The sequence below is a fragment of the Pseudonaja textilis genome, chromosome 1, assembly GCF_049901715.1.
Source record: "Pseudonaja textilis isolate UNSWEBS1 chromosome 1, rPseTex1.2, whole genome shotgun sequence".
Taxonomy (NCBI): domain Eukaryota; kingdom Metazoa; phylum Chordata; class Lepidosauria; order Squamata; family Elapidae; genus Pseudonaja; species Pseudonaja textilis.
Window position 1 is genome coordinate 112,486,916 of NC_141990.1, and position 21,529 is coordinate 112,508,444.

A 21,529-nucleotide genomic window follows, 5' to 3' on the forward strand; every position below is an offset into this window, starting at 1 on the left:
AAACCAGACAGAAAAAAAAATTCCCATTACGCAGCTGGCTTTCGCCTTGCTTATTATAATCTTAGCAAAGAACACAAATAACTATAATAAGTACATTTCAATTTATTATCTTTTCTTCGTCATTTTATAACCCAGGATCCTTGACTAAAAATAACTTGATGTTTGTGACAGGATGCTCCTGTAATCTGGGCACGAGTCAGATTTGGTTAAATAATGTGTAAATGGGATGAAGGACTTCTTTATTGTGGTTTATTATTAGCACAGATTATGTTATTCAGTCTGGATGGAAAAGCTTTTTCCACCTATTAAGCATAAAATATCAGAATATGCTTCAATAACATTTAATTTACTATGCAAACAAGAATGAGCAAATCACAGTAACTTTACCTTGAGATATCTTCATCAGCTGTGAGCTCCTGTTCCATAAGTAAAAATACTTGGACCTGTGAAGGGAAAAAGAATAAAGCACATGTATTGTTTATAAACAGGGAAAAATTATATTCTGCCTTTCCATATTTGGGATACTAAAGAAAGATATCAGTGTTAAATATAATGTCAACCACTAAACCACTGTACATCGTTGCCCCGTTCAATGCAACCCTACATGTCCTCAGTTGTGAAAGGCAACCCTTGAAAAGCAAATGCTACCTTGAAGATCAAGTCAAGCTGTGCAAGAGGGATGAACTGGGCAATGTTTAACATTCTGACCGCTCAAATTCACAGTTGTGTTCTGTTTAATAGTATAAAAGCACCAAAAATGATTCCTGGTTAGCATCCATTTTTCACGAAAGAGGAAGACCATATATTTGACCATTTGTAGCTCCATGCTTATCCTGACAGCAAGTATAGGCACAATGGTTAGATACTGTACTGAGAGCTCAGTTCAAGCCCTTTCTTATTGATAGGACCTCACTGGGGGGCGGGGGGGGTTAGATCAGTCAGTCACTCCGCACACTCATCGCACAGGGTTCTTGTGGGCATAAAATGAGCAGAAAGTGGAACCTGGCAAAGCTGCCTTCAACTCGGGAAAACAGAACATAAATGTTAAGATAATGTAATCATTTTGATATTGATTGGATCCATATAGAAATGGCTCAATTCTATAATAACAAAGGAAGTACATCGATAAAAACATCCTAGGAGAGACAGGATGGAAAAGAAGAAGCAGCAGAAGCCCAGGTTCAGGGGGAAATAAGGCTGGATAGTCTTACTGTGAAGACCATGTGCTCCTTGCATTCCTTGGCAGAAGAATTGGATAACAGCAGCTAATGGCGTTCATGACTTGCTGCTTTCCAGATCCGTCTGGGAAAGGCCTTGTGAACTCTGAGGTTCGGGTCTGATCTAGTCTTATTTTTAGGCTGCCAATAGCAGTAGCAATCTGTTGTGGTAACTGGATTATCAGTGTAACTCTGTTGTATAAATAACCACAGCTCTGGGTGATTGCTATCAGCTATGTGACAATGTCTTTCATATGCAAAAATAATTAAATATAAACTTAGGCAAAGATGATTGATGATAGAAGCCACTCTGTGTATACAGGAACAATATGTAATCCAAGATTTCGAGTGAAGTTTGGAAATGAATTTACGGGTTGTTATCTTTCACAATCTCCTGTAGCTTAAAGCCAATATGAAGAAATTCTTAGTTCTTCTTAAAAAATGGTCTCCTTTGCCCAATTGTGGATACAAAGCGGAACTCACCAGTTCTGTGATCATGGTAGGCCAAAGTGAGGTAAGATGCTGTGGAGACATTCTTAAAAGCAAAACTCTGAAAAACAGGAATACTTGGGAGTGGAGGGTAGGCACTTGGGGCAGGCGGAGACTTTCAACCAGTCTTTCTAAAACAGAAAAGGTTACAAGGATCTGTCAGAAAACAACCACAGCTGATATCCAGAGCTGCAACCTGTTTCAAATATCTCTAATCCATTAAGAATCTATATTTAATGATGTAAATTAATTTCACGCAGTAGCATAGAGAGTGGAACATGTAAAAGAGCGTCAGATTTTAGCCAAGCTTAAATACTCACTTATCTAAATTAGGAGGCAGAAAGACAACAAACTTAAAACTGTGATTCAGGACACTTTGCCCAATTTGCTCCATAAGACAAATTTGCCTTTAAAAATTTTGGGGGGCAAGAGATGAATTGCGTTAGAAAAGCAGCAATGCATTTCCCCTTCCTGGTCTGTGCTCCCCTGGCCTCAAGTGTCTTCAAACTCACTTGAACCAGATTTGTGAATAGAAAGGAAATCCATTTGCCTTGGTTTAGTGACCAGCTGGAATGAAGAAGCCTTTTAGAGTTTTATTTATCCCACATTGCCTAAGCAAGTAGCAGCACATGGCTGATCTTGTCTGGGATAAGAAGTTAAGTAGACTTGGACCTGTTTGGTATTTGGATGGAAGTTATCAAAGAATATCAATGTCGTAAGATAGATATGAAATTAAAATGTGCTTACATACACACACGTATCCTGGAAGATGACACGGGCAAACTACTTGTGTAATGTTGTCAATAAAAACTCCATGGTTTTTATTCGTGAAGTTACAAGCTTGACTGGAATTACCTTGTATATCTGGAAGGTATTTCTGATACTGATCCACTTCACTGCTAAAAATGGCAAAGGCCAGCCTCTTTAGGAGCATAGCACGCTGTTCTAGTTCAACATCCCGATTAGCAAACAGGTTGAGGGAACTGCTCTGAGCTACAGCCACACGAGCTAAAGAAGAAAAGGTGTAATTTTGTCAATGCTTTGGGAGAGAAGCTTTTTGAAGATCATTTTAGGTATTACATGAATGTTGCTAATCAGAACACTTTAAATCATTGCCTAGATACTGCTCATGGTCTTATATAATAAGAGTATCAAATACCCACAGTCAAATGGCAATAATTAATTGGGCAATGGATGGAAATTAATATAACTTTATAGTGAATGCTCAATCAAGTTGCTAACTTTTCAAGGGAAGGAAAATTTGTAGCAACTATCACAATACTTGCTTCCTAACTTAGTTTTGAACTAGACTGTTGCACGAGCATCGAAGGAGCCAAACTTCACAGCTCAAAAATTAACCGTAGATCTTACACAGAGCAAAAAAGTTAGACTCACTCATCAAATCTCTAAAAGTGGTTTTGTCGTGTGTCATCAAATTGTCCATAATGGCTCTCCAACTAGTATAAGAAGAAAAACATGATAATAGTTTTTTTAATAAAAGCATAGTATTTTATTTTTGGTTAAACAAAAAGAAAGAATGACTGTTACAATATTCTCAGAATTTGGCACTGTGTATCAGAAAAACATACCGGACTGTACAAAGTTAAGGTTTTGGCAATCGTGAATAGGAGATAAGGTGGTGGCGGTGGCTGGTGTTGTTTTCTGAGCTCTAGGCTCGCGGGCTCAGAAAACAACACGAGCCGCCGCCACCACCTCCTTCTCCTCCTCCCGAGCAGACTGAAAACAGCTGGGGCTGAAGAAATGAAGTCAAGTGGAGCCAAAGCCTAGAGCCTCTAGGCCGAAGCCTAGAGCTCAGAAAACAATGCGAGCCGCCGCCCCCACCTCCTCCTCCTCCCGAGCGGACTGAAAGCAGCTGGGGCTGAGGAAACGAAGCCACCTCGGCTCACATTGTTTTCTGAGCCTACAGCCAGGGCACTTTCATTGCACGGCGGAGCTTCTTGTCTCAGGAGACACTGGGCATCGTTGCTGCCCCCTGAGGGGAGGGGGATTCTGGGCTGCGCGATTGGGGGACTTTGTGGCATTGGGTGGGTGGGTGGGAGCGAGGACAGACAGAGTCCGCGAAGCGGGGCTTGCCTGTCCTTGCTGGCTGCCTCTGCTTCCTTAGGGGCGGGGAAGGCGGCTCATCTGGACCAAGGGTGAGTCTCCCCCTCAGTTTCCCCTGAAGGATCTTCCGTCGCTTTTGCCTTCTCCCTATGTCTTCCCTTTGTTAAAATCCCCCCCCACATTTATTTTCAGGCGGATAGATTTCGTGTCTGAGCATTTTCACATGACAGTGGGTCTTTTTCTCCCCCTAAAAACAGTTAAAAAAAGAAAAAACAATATATCCTCATGCAAGAACTTTTCTGCTCCCGATTACCCCCATGCTTACAAGTTGCAAAGGAAACATGGAAGCAGGGAAGCGGCTGCCCAGCTCCGGAGCTCCACACCATTTTTTTTTTCAGAGGGAATCTCACTCGAGTATAAGCTGAGGGGTTTTTTTTCAGCACAAAAAATGTGCTGAAAAACTCGGCTTATACTCGAGTCAATAAGTTTTCCCAGTTTTTTGTGGCAAAATTAGGTGCCTCGGATTATATTCGGGTCGACTTATACTTGAGTATATACGGTAGCTGCTTCCAGAAAAAACAATCTTAAATAGATGAGCAGCTCATTATTATGCTCCCACCAAAACAGGGTTTATAAGTGGATGAGAAAGATGTGCAGGTCATCAGGTTTCTGTTTATTGTTTCATAGGAATATTTAGTTTTATTTCCCGAATACTGATTTCAAAGAAGAGCAACAGCAAGCCTTACTGATTCACGCAAGAAGCATCCATCTGAAAGAAACTGGCATCCATGAAGAGATCAAAAGCTTCCTTCTTCCATGCTCTCCTGGTATACTGATAGCCACTCAGACTGCTCAAGAGCTGGACGCAGGCTCGGTAACTGGGCGCATTATGGGCACTGGAACAAGAACACACACACACCCATCTCAAGTTACTATAAATATAGATTTTTTTTCTGTGAAAAATAACCTGGAAACACCAGATTACCAGCTTTACATGATTTCAGAATTATTTTTGCTGATAAAATGCACAGCAGCACTGTCCGCCATGGCTTGTCACTAACAGTTCCTCCCTCCCTTGTTTCCTTCCTTTCTTCTGCACTGCTCCTCTTGGGGCCACGTGTGATATTATTTATTTCTGGATTAGAGGAGCAGGACAAAATATGGGGTAAGGGGGACTGTAGGACTTTTTGTAGTACATTGCAAAGATACCTGTGGTTGCGAAGATAAGGCACAACGTAGTGCATTATATTTACAAGAAGAGGAATAACTCTTTCCTTCTCATCACTATAGAAAACCATGTCTAGAAGATGAGCCAAAACCTAAAAGAGGACAGGAAAAACATCACAACTTTCCTTATCAATCTATCAGTTACTATTTAAAATGTTTTAATTCTTTCCATAAAAACACAGCAAAGGATGTTTTCCAAGATTCTACACACACACTTCAAAATGTGAATTAATGTATAAAGTCATAAATACAAGACAGATGATGTAAAGGTCTACTCCATTTTCATGTCAACGAATAGACAATTATATACCTACAGACATGGCACTAACCTAAATTAGTCCCTAATATGTAATTTTTTTCTTGCATTGCTTTATAAAGATGAGGATGTACTTACAAAGCTTGGAAATGTGTTGTAAATACATTTTACAGAAGATACCAGATATGTTAAACATTTTGAAAATGTGGAGGATGTAAAGAAACTCTGTTTCCCAGATCTATACTTTAGATTCTGCTAGCATTAAAGTATATTGTTGTGCCATCTCAACTACCAAACCATCCATAACTTGCATGGGCTTAAAATCTAAGCAGGACTGGATTTCTTGTCCAAACCCTTTTCTTGGATGAAGACCGAAATGCCAGAGCTGTAGGCTAGACTGGGAAATTACAAAAAATACTGGAAGGCAGAAGCAAGTCACTTCCAACCACTGCTGAGGAAATTACATGGGCATACTCATGAAGCCACAAAAAAATGAGTTTGAGTCAAAGAAGATTTTACTTTTTTATGTTTGGTTTCAATTAAAGCAACTTCAATCATGGTTTCTATAGCTAGCTTCTTTAAAACAGAAACAATTAAATTTTAATCACAGTTATAGGACTGATTTGGAATGAAATCATATAAATATTCTAATGATTGTAGGACTAAGCACAATTATCCTTTGGCATCATTTCATGATGCGTTGCGGGTCCCACTACCGGGATGAGTTAGTCAGCTGACGACCTGCACCCGGGCAGACTGTCCGGGCGGGCTCCTCTTAGCGGCAAAGATGACAGCGACACAAAGGTTTCTTTCGGTGAGAGGAAGCCCAGATGGTACTACGCACCTCTCTTTTATTGTGCAGCAAGCAGGGGAGGGTTGAGTTACACATGAGGAAGTTATACAGGAATAGGGAATATTGCCATATATGGCTACACCTTATGCTACAGCCAATTCACGCTTTGCACGTTGCTGTTCCACAATGTCGCCCTATATGTGTATTGGGTTTTTCGTGTACGTGACTTCCTACTGATGTGTCATGATATTGCAACAATTTCACACAAAGAAATGTGTAATGTTTTATCTGTCATTGCATTACGTATAAAATCAAAAACTACAAAAACACTTACTTCTGACAATAGTGTTAAGGCATGGACACTATACACTGATGGAGTTATGCTTGAGGTTTCCAAAGCTGGAGACAACATATCTAAATTAAACACATGAAAAAGAAAGAAATGCTGTTTGCAAAGGCGCAACCATGTCATACTCACTAGTGATTAGATTATTTTAATGACAACGCTCCTGCTCCACATATTTAGTTCAAGCTTTTGTAATTCCAGTCAGATCTTTAGATGAACAACAACAACAAAAATGTAAAAATCACCTTCCACATCAGACTCCAGGTTGTTTCCATCAACCATTATTTTGGGAGAAGGCTTAACCTCTAAATTTCGCCTCAGCCAGGTAGTCTGTTCCAGGGATGAGCCTGCAATTGCCCCAATGGCATCCACTATTTTGTGTGTTACATCCTGGTGAGGTGGCAGATAAACAGAAGTAGAAGAAAAGTTCTTATGAATAATACATATTACACCTTGATTTAATACATGTCTCTCTTTTCTTCAGAAGTAATGAATAATCTCAAGGGAGATAATACTGTCCTTGGTGGAATGCCATTATGTGCTCCTGGTGACATCCCGAGCCTCTATTTCGAATTACAAAATCTAATGTAATTATGAATATTAAATGCTTCAGAGATTTAAAGTGTCTGAAACTCTCTAAAGGGAACCAACGCAATAAGTTGTGAAAACCCATCATGTGGCACAGTAAACTAGAAATATACATAAATCTAACTGAGGCTTTGACAATGTCATTGACACATAGTTTTTTTTCCTAAAACAAAATCAACTGGCATATCAAATTGAAACAAAAACAAAAAATCTGCATCAGCTCACATGTTATGACAGACGATAGCTATTCTGAAAAAGAGAACCCAACAGCGATTCAGGATTTAAAGTATCAGAGCGATCAGGGTGAGAAAAACAAAACAAGTATTTTCTTGATAATTAGCCTCCAGACTTTATATTCTTTTTCATATCATACTTGAGTTCAATAATCGCTATTTCTATAGATTTCTTACCTGTAGATCTCTCTGGTCCTTCTTATTATCCAGATTTGGATTTTTCATAATAAACTCATTTAACACACTTTAAAAGAAAAAGAAAGAAAAGGAAAACATAAATTTCTTGTTTCAAGTTTTAGAAAGAGGGGATTTCAAGGGAAGCGAGGTTTCAGAAGCCTATGGATAGAAGGGAAGGTTTGTGGAAAGACAGTAAGGGTTAAGCCAAAGGTCATATTTATGGCCCTTTAGATGCCAATCTTGGACTTCCTTAAGAAGCTACTGTATATCCTAAGAAAAGATGCTGTGATTGGTTTTAGCAGTAAATCGGGGCATAGGTTTTTATAACTTAATCCAGTGGTTCTCAATCTTTCCTTACTTTTGGCAAAGGTTGGGATAACCTGATAAAATATTACTCCCTAAATAACATGTTCTCAAAGAGCTGGTCTTTAATCAATTCTGACTAGCACTATTTTGGATTTCTGCATGCTGCTATGAAAAATGCTTTCAGCTCATATTTAAACTCATTAAATTGAACTGGCCTTAAGCTAAAGGAGCAACAAGATGCAGCCATGCCATTCTCACTTTAAACATTGGAAAGGTTCGTACTAGAGTTAACCCTAGTGATAAAGGGTACCCATGGCATTTGCAAGATTTCAAATGACTTGAAAGTTTCTAGTCCTCCCTACAACTGGAAGACTAAAAACTGTACTCAGTATTAAGTATTGATCTAATTTTCAGTACAAAAGACCAACACCTCTGCTAGATTTTTCAACGGCGGCTACTTTTGCCTGGCATTTTTCAAAAGGGAAAAAAACAAGCAACTCCGTCTATGGTCAAAGAATGACTCACCCAAGTATTAGAAACTGCCCTGGAGCTGGAAGGCCGAGTGGTATGGAATCCTTTAGAAGGAGCAGCAAAGAGGCCCAGCTGTCTACTAAGTTGGAGACTGGGATTCTACAGGAAGGAAAAAGTTACATAATCATATCCAAAGGATTTTCTTTATTATGTTTAGAAGGGCTGTCTAGGGTTGAATTAATGAAATGATGTTGCCATACTTGTTTTAAGGTACTTTTACAGTTAATGATCCAAGTGCAAAGTCAGCATACAGAACAAAGGAGGAAACACACGAAGCTCCTTAGTCAGATGGACGTTCTGATTTTTAAACAAGTGTCTAATATTCTAAAATCTGGAATTTGGAGGTTCAATTTTTTCCTTAATACTTTAATCAAATGTCTCAGCATTCTCTGACCAACAGAACTGTTGAGCAAATGTGACATTCTAAAATAATTCGATACTACTGTGTTGAAAGGAATGTTAGAATAGGAAACCTACCTCTGGATGTATGCAAAGAAAAACTGCAACATGCAGACTTCCAATGAAAGATGCTTCTAGATTTTTGTTAAAAAAAAGTTAAGAAATACACATTACTGTTCAAGTCTACAAGTAGCTGTCAATTCTCTAATTAAAAGATAACTAATTTTGCTGTGACTGTTTTTTTAAATCAGCACAATTTTGTCACATTTGAATGGAAGAAAATGTCTGAGTAATTATGAATATTTTAAAGAGATTTTTCCATTAGTTTCTTCTTTTTCTGGAGCTAGAACATTAATTTTATCCACAGAAAAATGGGCTTAGAAATCACTCTATTCTTTCAAAAACAGACAATTTTCTCAGGGGAAAGACAAAGGGAGAATTATATCTATTAACAGAGTCAGAGTTTTATGAAAACTGGAAAAAGCATGATCATCTCAAAATAATATTGTTTTTAAAATAATACCCATTTTCCTTACAAAACACAAAAACAAACAGTTCTTTATTCTTCATTAATGCATTTTTAATGCAAGGAGCAGTAGCTACAATAGCAATTAAACTAATTAATTACAAGAAAACTAATATAAAGTTTAATTAAAATCATTTTATGTCGTTTAACAACAGTAATTGGGACTGGTATTTACACTGCTAAGTGACAACGTTGTAAAGAGTGATGTCACATGACCATTCTGCTTAGCAATGGCAGTTCCAGTTGGCTGATTAAGCAAATCACAGGACCTCACACGATCACAACATCTGGTTTCCTGCTGGCTTTCCCACTGACTTTGCTTGGAAGCTGACAGGGAAGTTAAGCATAGTTGCAATCATACGATTCTTCACTTAATGACCATTTTACTTAACAACTGAGTCACTAGTCCCAATTGTGGTTGGTAAATGAGGACTACCTGTACTTAAAATCGTGTGAACCATTAAAATATTGTTATTGGTGTCATACCTTGTCTTTGGCAATAGCTGGTGGTTGCTTTAGGACTTCTTTCACTGTTTGCATTACGGTTTCAGTTCTCATAACGCTGATGGAACGAACTAGCTCCACTAGCAGCAGCTGTTCTTCACTGGCGCTAGGAATCACCTGATAAGTAAAATGCCACCACTGCATTGAATCTCAGAGAGTCAAGTCACAACCATTTCAAAATCACTTATAAGAATTAGGCTGTAACCATATGTCACCTTACTCTGGTATAAACACTATTTATATATAACATTGCATCAATGGCTGAATTGGCATTTTGAGACCACTTGGATTAAAAGCAAAGAACTATACATTAATTTTTAAAAAGTTGGATATTTGTTCATGTAGCCAAATTGGCTGCATTACTTTTACACACCTATATTCTCACAAATGCATTACTTCCATCATGTACCATCCTTAAAAACCAACCTTCAACTCCAGTTTTACTCATAATTCTACTCTTTTAACTTTATTGTAATACTTTCTCTAAACCAGCAAGCATATAATAAACTTTCTGACATACCCACATTTTTATTAATTTATTTAAGACTAGCTGTTTCATACATTTTTCAAAATTTTTGCAGCATTATTTTCTTTTTTCAACAATACCACTTATAGCATTCATTTTTTTCTCCATAATTCAACATATCACTGTTATTCCAATATAAATCTCCTTCCAACATCTCTCATTCTAAAGTTCATCTTGAATCATTTGACACTTTTTAAATTTACAGGTGAAACTCGAAAAATTAGAATATTAGAATTATGACAAATCACGGTTTGAACTATCTTGCTTTGCATGTAATGAGTCTATTAGTTTCACCTTTTAAGCTGCATTACTGAAATAAATGAACTTTTGCACGCTATTCTAATTTTTCGAGTTTCACCTGTAGTTCATTCCTCTAGAAGTTCCCTACTTAACCCTCTTCACCCACTCCCAAAACAAAATTTTTATTCCATCAAAATAATTCCGTATTTTGTCTTTTCTTAATTTCTGGCTATCTTTCTGTGCATTTTTTGCAACAATGTTTTCTTTAAACACACTTTATACAACATTTTTCTCTCATCTTAATTTTTTGAAGCAGTCATTCTCTTACATGCATTTTTCTCACTTGTAGTCTTTTCTATTTCATTGTTTCACCAGACAGCCATTTTTTCTTTTTAGCACAACTTCACTCACTTCTGTGGCATTCTGTAACAGAATTCCCTTTATTCTGTGTGTCTTCTGGCAGTTGGCATCATTGTCTCTTTGTGTCTTGTAAGAGTTCTTCAGGCTGGCTGTCATTGACTATCTCAAAATATCCTGACATTTCTCAAGTCATAAAAAGAGGGAGGAACTTTCCTTTTTTAAAATAATGCAAGATTAATGGAAGCAAATACTTGTGGCATCAAGAAGTGGCACTATCCTAGCTGTTTGGGTTGGGTGGTATAAACGAGGGGCCTCCAAACCGGGCAACTTTAAGTCTTGTGGACTTCAACCATGTTGGCTGAGGAATCCTGGGAGTTGAAATTCACAAGTCTTAAAATGGCAAAGTCTGGAGACCCCTGGTATAGACCTAGCGAAGAGAAGAAACTTTACTGTAATGGATTTGATTGTATTCAGTAACTGCAGTCCTAACACCAGTTCAGTGAACCCTATCAGATTCATACTGTAGCTTCATATCCAGAGATCACAAACAATGTTTATTTTAGTATGGCACAGTATCTCAACTTATGTACTAAGCTAAATAAACAAATAAATCTAAATAAGCCTACTAAATAAAACTCGGGAAATTCTTAAGCTGAACTCATTTTAAACAAGTCCATCAGTTAACATACCTTAGTCCTTGAAGCCTGTTTATTTTGTTTCCTTTCATTCCACACAAATGCAATAGCTGCCATGAAGTGAACACCATGGTTCATTGAAATTGGACCAAGTAATTCAAGAATTTGCTGCCTTAAATTCTGTAATACACAAAGTATACTAAATGTAAAGCAAAACAAAACAAGAACCTAACAGCTCATCCAGAGCAATATACAATTATACAATGAAAGAAAATATTGAGATATGTAATTTGGACCATTTCTCTTTTGGAACATGAGAGAGGAAAATATTTTTAGGGCAAGCTATTTTTGTGCACTTTTTAAAAAAAGCCTTGAATTCTTTATTGCTATGCAAATCTGATGAATTTTCTGGCACAATCCAAATGCCTCCTGAAAATATACTTCAGAAAATTTAACCATGATGTGACATGAAGTCTTAATGAACAATTATGTCCTGCAGTTAGAAATAAATCAGGATCAGAAAAAAGCAATATGTTTTGCACTGTATTTTGATATGACACCTAAAAAAATAATAGTTATTGCTATTTGTTCCTATAAAAAAGACACCATGAGAAAGTAGAAGTGTACAACAGGATTAAAACCATGACAGAGACTTTTTTGCTCAAATCATTATTGTATTGGTAAAGTGTGGTTAACACAAATATAGTTTGGTGAAATGTCTAACGCTCTTCGAGCTTGGTTGTTTTCTTGCAGACATTTCATTACCAAAACTATGTAACATCAGCAGTGCTCGTCCTTTAGGTAAGGGGACATCTGCAAGAAAACAACCAAGCTCAGAGATCACCAAGGACTCATTTCAACCCCGAGCTACAAATATTTTCCTTTATTGGTGAAATGTGCCAGTGGCATTTTTTGCATGTATACTTTTAGCTTTTGTAGCCATTGAAACATAAAGGTCTTTATATGGAACTGAGGGAAGTTTTGCCTATAAGGGCTATTTGACCAAACATATAACACCAGCCTATAAATGGGTCTACTATGTAGGTTATCTTACAACTGTTTTAGAAATGGGAGGAAAAAAATCCCATTTTTAAAAATCATTTGGTAGTGCAAGGTCCTCTCTTGTATATACACAAACTATATTGTATAGTATACAGACATTAGATGTTTTCTGGAAGAATTATTAAGTATTGTGATCCTGTCAAGATCCTGGAGCTGATTATTCAAGGATTAAAAACAAAATATGTGTGTGCCTTCAAGGCAGATTTTTGACTCCTGGTGACTGGAAGGAGAAGCCCCTGGAGTTTTCCAGACAAGATTTTTCAGCAGCCATTTGCCCTTGCTTTCTTCCTAGAGTGGAGAGTGATTTGCCTGAAGTCATTCAGTCAGCTTTGTGTTGAGTTCTAGCCTCAGAACTTCCTGTCTACAGTTCGACATTTTTAACCAGTATACCAAACTGGCTCTGTTATTCAAGTATTACATACATGTAAACAAAATCATTTGTACACATAACTCTGATGTTCTAACCTTTGTTGACCCAAGATTAATCGTGGTTACAGATGCAGCTGCTGCAACAGCTGTTTTCTCTGAAGAGTCTGCCTGGTACAGGATGCTCCACAAAAGTGTGACAGAGGACATGATAATGTGAAGGATAGACAAGATCCCACTGCGTGCTTCAAACATGTGCTTCTGATCTACATTAACCAGAAGCTAATAACAAGGAAGATGAAGACATAATCAATTATCATCAGGGATATTAATTTACAGGATTTCTGTTCCCTTTTCACACCCTCTTCCCACCTAGGCCCCTCCCCCCAATTCTGTTTCAGGCAACATTAAACCATCATTGAATTATACTGCTAACCAGAATCATTTTCATACCAATTTGTAATGATAGTTTGAAATTAATTTCAAAGCTCTGATAGGATACAGATGCGATACAATTCTAACAATAATTTTTATCAAGTTTAAATTGCAAAATGGAGTACTTCCTCCAAATCAAAGCAGATCTTATCAAGAGAAAACATGTCTAATTTGTTCATAATTTACTGAAATTCTGGATTCAGTTTCAATTAAAGATTGAAATTGGGTTCAACAATTCCAAAACCTAGCGTCTCAAATTCTGTAATTCATAAGAGTGCTTTAATATCAAACCGTATTCACTACATTACGCTACTTATACCCAAAATGTAAATGAAAATTGCTCTTGTAATATTAGGTGTGAGATCAAGATCTCGCAACATAGTAATAAATTGCACCTACATAATCAATGGTATATACATAAAGAGTTCAGAATATGCCAAATAATGTTATCTATTTCAAGAGTTATTTCTTAGGGTCCACGCACAGGTTGAAACAAGTTATTAGTGAGGGCAGATGACAAATAAGAGCACACTGATAGCTGGGGGAAAAAACTGAAAAATCTAAGGTGGTTTACCTGATGATACTGCGTGGATGGGTCAAGTAAGCAATAATGAATAATTGTTGTGATACCTTCCAAAAGAGTGAGCATCATATCTGGTGGAGTAACCGATGCCATCCAAAGAGGCCTAAAAACAACAATGAATCTGTTGCAATTTTGGAATGTACATACAAAATTCCCTTTAAAAGAAAAGTGCCAAGAGAAAAAAAAAAGAGAAAGCAAAATACATGCCTACTGTCGGATAAGCCCATTTCATATCTGTATTGATGAATCAGATTATCCAGGTTCCTGCAAAGCTGTAGGGTCACCGAAACCACCACTCTTTGGAGCACCTTCCCCATGTAAGGCAGAGAAGCAGTGATTAATCCTATCCACTGGGGATGCATTTTACAGGCACAATGCTGGTGTAATGCTCTTATTACAGCACAAAGAAACATGCCTTGGGAAGTTATGGGCTGGGAGTGTAAATACTGAAGGGAAGCCATTGGCTGCTGAGGGTTGATGTGCTCCAGGTCGGTTACCACAAAATCAAAGCCTGCCTCGTTCTCCTCAGGCACGGTCATCACTCTGTGCTCCAGAACAATGAGCCGCTGGAGGACTTTTAAAAGCTGTGACTGGAGTGTGCTACCATTATCCAACTCGTCCTCGGAAAAGTTGATTAGACTGTCTTCGGAGAAACCTTCCTCCACAGCCCCTAAGTTTTTGCCCGCCATTTTCTCACTGTGCCACTTCTGGACACTGAAGATAGAGGACAGCAAACAGTGCAGGATCACCTTCTGGACCTTGCATTTGGACAACATGTCCGAAATGAAACTGGGGAACCCTTTGGTGGAGCTCTCCACCACTTTTGCCAGCTCGGCAAAAAGAAGGGACAAGATTTCGATGCTCATCATTTGCATGTTACGATTCCCGATCAGGTCCTGCGAAGAGACTTTCACGTGAGTCGGATAGTGGCTCCTCATGTAATACAAGCACAGAGAGATAAGGATCTCGATGTACATGGAACTTCGAAAACTGTGGTTTGAGTCTACTGGGATGTGGCTGTAAAAGTCTTTGCCCATGACGGATATGCGATGCCTGGCCAGGAGGTTCTGAAGTAAGGAAAGCTGGGGGGTGTAGGCATTATTGACGCTGGTGGTGGAAATGGCATTTACAAAAGCAGAAGGGTTGGTTTTCAAGATTGCTTTGATGGCAGAGAAAGAATACAGAGTCCTCGAGGAGTCATATACTTGGAGGTACAATAAGACGTGTTGATATAAAGGGTGGATGTTAAAATTGGGAGATTTCCGTGCCCCCGGTGACCCTGCGTCGCTCTCAATTTCCGAGATTTCACCCTCTCCACAGCTATACCAATTTTCCAAGTCAAGGCCATCGCTGAAGAAAACACTGCTTTGCTTCAGCTTCTCAGCTTGTGCTTTCTTCTTCTCTTCGTCTTTCCTTTTTGCTATTTTGACTTTGGGCTTTGCTCCTGGGTGTTTCCCAGATTCTTTCACAATGGTTTCCTTCTCTGACATTTTTTCGGGCAATTTCCCTTTGAAGCTGAATTGGATGCTACTATGACTTTGATGCCTTGACTTTTCTTCTGGGGGAGTGAACGTTTGGTCACTGAGAGACTGCTGGCTTATTGAGATGCAGGGTGACGAACTGTTTCTGGAGATTTCATTAGAAATGCTTTCAAGTCCAGTCTCAGATGAGACAGACAGTAGCTGAGTACTGTCATTGCTAAGCAAACTACTCTGGCTGTCCAGAAAGTTTGGTTCTTCACATTTGGATACATCGTCAGTGGGATCTAGAGTATTTAACACAGTTGAAGTATCTTCTGGATATACATCTTTCTCTGACCGTGGATCTTCTGCAAGCTCCTTGACTACCTTGCAGATCAGGTCAAGGACCACTTGCTGTATTATTTCATCTAATGCATCTCCTTTCAAATGTTGAGAACTATCTGGGGCAGTTAGGCTTTCAGGTTCTATTTCGTAGCTGAGGTTATCTCCAGCAGATGACTGGGAGCAGCCAGAGTCTGAACTTTGCATTATTTCTATCTGATTATCAGGAAGGTCAAAATCAGAGGCAGCCAAAGGAATAGTTTCACTACTAGTACTCAGGAGAGAGATCCTGTCACTTAAAGGGTTGACTGTAAGACTAAAATTCTCCATTTCGTCTAAACCCAGCTGCTTTTCAATGTTCTCTTTAGTTGATATCCCATGTTCTTGACTTGATGGCATTGTGGTGAATGCTTAACAAAAAGGAAAACAAGTGGTTATGAGTATTTTTCTTATTTGAATAGTCATTTAGAAGTTATTCGCATAAATCATATAATACCCCTTTCTGCAAGATACCTTTAAGTGTAAGCTAAAAAGTTAATATTGCAATATGAGACCCACAGGCTCATTAAATTAGGTATTTTGAGTCCAGAGTAAAACTCTGTTGACAAATTCAAGTATTGCAATAGGGACAATATTAGTGTTCATTTCTGAAATGAAAGAGAAATCTTTGATTGCTGTGGATATAAGAAAGATCTGCAGAACTTTGGATCTAAATTCCTTTAAAAATGAGATAATGTCCAACATAAAAAGGGAAAATCCACAGAAAACTCTGCTAGTGTGAATAGTGAATGAAAGGATATGAAAGGATATTGCATTACAATAGATATTATTTATATATTATCATATTTGCATCTGCACACTTTTGGCAGGTCACCCTGTGGTATTTTTTAAATCCAGATAACCAAAATGTTCAAATTATATAATTATATAAGTCAATATGTAAAACAAAATGAACATACCAATATAAAACTAAAAAACTATGATACAAACTGTTATTAAACAGTATAAAATATAAAATGCTCTTTTATGCTACATTATATCAATATAATACCAAAACTGAAGATATAAATATAATACCAAATTGAGGATATCATGATAAATCAGTGGTTAATGAGGTGATACTTACAACCACTACTATTAAATTTCTGCATAAAATGTTTTTCATTTTCATCTTCCAGATAACAGGGAGATTTATTCCAGTACCATTCAGCCTGTACCCTTTGAACAGAAATACGTTGGGTTTTTGGATGGAGAAGCAGCAAAAGCAAAGGTTCCAGGACTCTTGCAATGTCATGGCGTTGGAGGACTTGATTTAACCAGGCCTGTCCGACTGACCAGGTGGAGCCATCTAAGCTGTTAAGACTATCCAGCATGATAAATAAGGATCTGAGGAGGAGAAAAATCGATATTAAAATAATAATCCAACAGAAAAAAAAAAAGCTTTGAAACTCTTGTTATGATCAATTTTTCCAGCTGGGAAAGCCAGATATTCTCTTGATCTGATGACACGCGCTCTTTGGGGTCAAAGTCAGTCCTTAATCTAGTGAAAAGCTCCCCCCGCCCCTTCCAACAGGGAAATGGGGACAGACCTACTGGATCGGGGGTGTGTGTGTCAAACTCATGTCATCACAGCAGCATCACGTCACATATTGGGACTCCCCCCCCTTCGCTAAACCAGGTGTGGGCATGGCCAGCGCATGATGCATCTGGCTCGCAGGCTGGAAGTTTGACAGCCCTGTACTAGATACTTCATGGATGAGATCACTTAATGAATATATTAGTCAAGCCAGTAGTGTTCAGCGTAAGGAGAGGCAAGTTCCAGATATATTCAGTGGCTATCAGTTGGCTATTTAGGAGAATAATTAAAATATACTATTTTTTTTAAAGGGAATTTCATTCAAGGGAAATTCAATATATGTAATGTTACACAAAATTTAAAACACAAATTAAATTATATTCCACTACTCACTGGGCACATTTCTATATGCCAGATGTATGTCACATGACAAGGCAATATTTCAGACTTTTATATTTTCAATAAACTTGAAATATGAATAAAAATTATAAGAGATCTCTTTTGGAGTCAATAGCTGACAGTCTTTAAATCTTACCTTTAGGGGCAAAGTTAATAGTTTTAAAATAAATGCAATTCCTATATAGTGTACATACTATAAAACATTCTAAAGATGTAATTTTATTGTAAATTTATGAGGTGATCTTTAATCTGAACATATCTTTTAAAAAGATGCAATCTTCCATTAAAGGGAAATTGTTTTTCCAAATTTTGAATTTTTGCATTTTTATTGGCTAGTATCAGTTTCAGAAACATTTAATTTACTATAAATATTTTTAGATCCGGTTACACAAAAAATTACTCCAAATAAAAGTCTTTTGATATGCAACAATTCATGTCTCAAAAATATAGAAATGTTACTGTTTTGCCTGGACAAAGAGGTATTAATATCAGTATTAACATTTTCAATACATCTTAGATTATGTCTTATTCAGAAAAGAATCAGATCTATTGAATACCAATAGAAGAGATCCATGTAAAGGATCATACTGTTGGAGAGGCAATGAAGTTAAATTGCCAGCAAATTCTCACAATTGGCTACCCATGTTCACATTTTTTTCAGAAATTATTCCCCAACTAATAGTTAATTTCATATTAAATATTTTCTAAAACTTAAATAGCTACTTTACAAGTAAATTTTGAAATTGTTTTGATCATATACTATTAGATCAGATTAAGTCATTTTATCTATCATTGCTGCTTTATCATAAAATATTTTATTTCTATCTCTCTATCAGGTTGTGGCAGATTCTTTTCTACTTCAAGTAGGGCCAAACTTCCATACACTGTATGTACATGTAAATAATAAATATTATTTCTGATAAGATGAAACTGAATTTATTCATCAACTTTATCCTTTGTTATTTTCCCAAAAATATTTATTCACAACAATATCAATTTATCAGTGTAGAATTTTTTTAAGTTTCAAAACTATTCTATTCTTGAAACTTTTATAAGCATGAACTCGCTGTTACAGAAAATATGTGATTTTATTACATAATAGTTAATAATTTTCTATTTCATCTATCAATGTAACTAACCGATCAAATGAACGACCGTATGATGAAGACTTGTTAATATTGAGGTCTCTAGTAAGATGCCAAAGGACTGCAAACTTTGCATGAGCTTCCATTCTGATTTTCTACAAAACGAAGGACAAATAAATTCACTCTTAATATAATCCATCAAATTGGAAAAAGAGAAAATTATCTAAATAAGTAACAATCAATATAGCTGTAGTGTATTTCTTTCCTCATTATCAGTCTGAAAAAACAACAAGAACAGCAACTATAATTTCGACTGTCCAATCCAGAGCATTGTTGGTGGTTTACAGCTGTATTTCTATGAAACTAAAAAAGAAGTTTTACTTGCTATAGACATCAAGAATTTTAAAAATTACAATTTCATGAAATGGCAAGGAGCAAAACTCTGTATCATAGGTAGCAATTTATCTTTGAAGCAGAAGAAAGTACAGTATACAAATTTAAGAATGACATCATCTCCTCCCCCAAAGGTTGAGGAGCTATTTTTACAAATTTAAGACCTACACAGTATTCAACTGGTCCATTTCTGCTGAAAGGATTTCTGATATCAGTGTATTTAGCTAGGAGCTGATTCTTCCTCTCATACATCCTCAAAAACCTGCTCTGAAGGTCACTGGAGGATCCAGTGAAAGGGTGCATGGAGACCTACAGGAAGGGGTGGATGGGTGCTCATACAATAAATGCACACCTAAAATCCCAAGACAGAAAACAATGAGAGTCTCAAATATGTGCTAGATCTGGACAGGTACAATCCAAGTCCAACTCTCATTTGATAACAGGACTCATTAGATGATAGAATTTACTAGAGATTGAATAAGCTAGGACCAATAACCCTATTTCAGTAGAACATACTTCACAGTGATTGTTGCAGAAATTGAGTACAAACATAGTTGTCATCTCAAACTCAGAAAAGCAGGATATACAACAATAATCAATAATAAATGAATAAAACAAGATTCCTATCAGTTGCAATAATAAATGAAGAAAACTGCCCAAACAATGATCAAGGCATTTCTAAACAACTCTAACACTAATCCTAATGAAAAAACAACTATCACAATTTCATTTCAGCAGTATGTGATCCTAAATATATTATTCAGAAAGAAATTTGAAGTGAAAATGTTAGAATTGTATCCCGACAACTTGTGAGACTGACCCTATAAACTGTTCAGCTCAGACGGCAAGTACTTTGTCACATGAGAAGGGTGAGATCTTGTCATACATAAAAAAAATTAGATTATTTTAACTATTTCATACTGAACATACCATGATATAAACAATGAATAAAACTATTCAGATAGTATCTGGAGTAGGGAAGAGAAAAGAGAGAGAAATGACATGAACGATCCATTTAAGAGGTAAACTAAATGGTGTCGCAGAACAAAATTAGAAGAGCAATCAAGGTTGCAAGAAGAAAATAAACACGGGAAAGGAAATTAGAAGAGGGTTATTCAGAAAAAAAAAAAGATTTACCTTGTCTCTGTGGGTCAGCTGCTGACTGATAACATCCTCACAAATGCTAGAAGACGGAACTAGATTATGCAACTGGAAAAAAAGCTCCACACTCTTCTGATGGTATTGGGGTGTCCCATCACCCAGTTGGTCCCATAAAGTTAACGCCACATGCTTTGGAAAGTAAAATGGAATGATCACATATATAACAGTATTTGGTTTTTTTTAAAGTTGCATTAGAATAACCATTGAGTGATATCCTTTGGATGTTCTATTTTAGGTATTGATAAAAGCACTAAATATTTCTGCTTGAATGCAATATCTTCTTGCATTTTTACACAAGGGGAAGGCACTTTTGTGTGCAATGGTTTAAAACCAGCATAATGTTATGGCTAAGGTAACACACATGATCAGGCGAAGTTCTCACTCAATTATAGAGCTCTCTGAGTGACTCAGACAAACCATTTGTCCCTTAGCTATTTTTCTAGCAGGGTTGATGTGATAAAAGATTGCATATGGTAAGATACTCATGTATGATGTCTTCAGTGAAATACAAATAGATAAACAAATAATACATATCCATCATCTATTCAGTCAATTCCCTCCTACTTCAGCTCATGTCACATCCTATAGGATTTCACAATCCCATCACTGCCGATTCAGAGAGCAGAGGAAGAAAAAGCCCCAATGAATAAAGAGTTTCACTCATATGTTTTTCACCCAAGAAGTAAACTTTGCAAAATGATAACTCAAACTAGAAAGTTTTGTATTCCAACTAAACTTCTTAGAAAATTATACTTAATACTGAATCTCAGAAACATTATTCTGATAAATCTAATCAGTAAAATAGTAATGATTTTTAGTGTGGAGAAAAAAAATAGAATAAAATTGTACACTACCAAGGAAAGGGACAGCTTCATTAATAATAAATGATTCCCCTCCTGACCCTTTCTCCCATAGCTCTCCATGAATCCTCAGAAATTGCTCTGGAGGTTCCTCAAACTGGTTTTGATGGAAAATGGGAGGACAGGACGAGGAAGAAAAACCATTTGTTTACCTAATGGTACAGATACAGGTGGTCCTTGACTTACGACCACAATTGAGTCCAATATTTCTGTTGCCAAGTAAGGCATTTGTTAAGTATTGCCCCATTTTATGACCTTTCTTGCCACCTTTGTTAAGTGAATCACTGCAGTTGATATGTTAGCAACCTGGTTGTTAAGTGACTTTGCTTGTCAAAAGGTCGCAAAAGGTGATAACATAATCTTGGGACACATCAACGGTCATAAGTATGA

General features: G+C 37.1%; 1 protein-coding gene across 3 annotated transcripts in view; it reads right to left on the reverse strand.

Moving 5' to 3' along the window:
* The window catches only part of DOP1A (DOP1 leucine zipper like protein A), a 59,483-nt gene that overhangs the window by 2,681 nt on the left and 35,273 nt on the right, over positions 1-21,529 (reverse strand). For all 3 annotated transcript variants that reach the window (XM_087914799.1, XM_026726779.2, XM_087914795.1), the window contains 19 exons: positions 20,256-20,408; positions 18,780-18,880; positions 16,792-17,051; positions 14,071-16,075; positions 13,855-13,966; positions 12,945-13,127; positions 11,472-11,597; positions 9,639-9,773; positions 8,705-8,760; positions 8,222-8,326; positions 7,391-7,457; positions 6,638-6,782; positions 6,381-6,460; positions 4,980-5,089; positions 4,517-4,666; positions 3,102-3,163; positions 2,562-2,714; positions 1,701-1,837; positions 388-443 (listed from right to left, as the gene is read on the reverse strand). In XM_087914799.1, the coding sequence (XP_087770925.1) occupies positions 388-443; positions 1,701-1,837; positions 2,562-2,714; positions 3,102-3,163; positions 4,517-4,666; positions 4,980-5,089; positions 6,381-6,460; positions 6,638-6,782; positions 7,391-7,457; positions 8,222-8,326; positions 8,705-8,760; positions 9,639-9,773; positions 11,472-11,597; positions 12,945-13,127; positions 13,855-13,966; positions 14,071-16,075; positions 16,792-17,051; positions 18,780-18,880; positions 20,256-20,408 (4,196 nt within the window). The remainder of the gene's footprint in view (positions 1-387; positions 444-1,700; positions 1,838-2,561; positions 2,715-3,101; positions 3,164-4,516; positions 4,667-4,979; positions 5,090-6,380; positions 6,461-6,637; positions 6,783-7,390; positions 7,458-8,221; positions 8,327-8,704; positions 8,761-9,638; positions 9,774-11,471; positions 11,598-12,944; positions 13,128-13,854; positions 13,967-14,070; positions 16,076-16,791; positions 17,052-18,779; positions 18,881-20,255; positions 20,409-21,529) is intronic.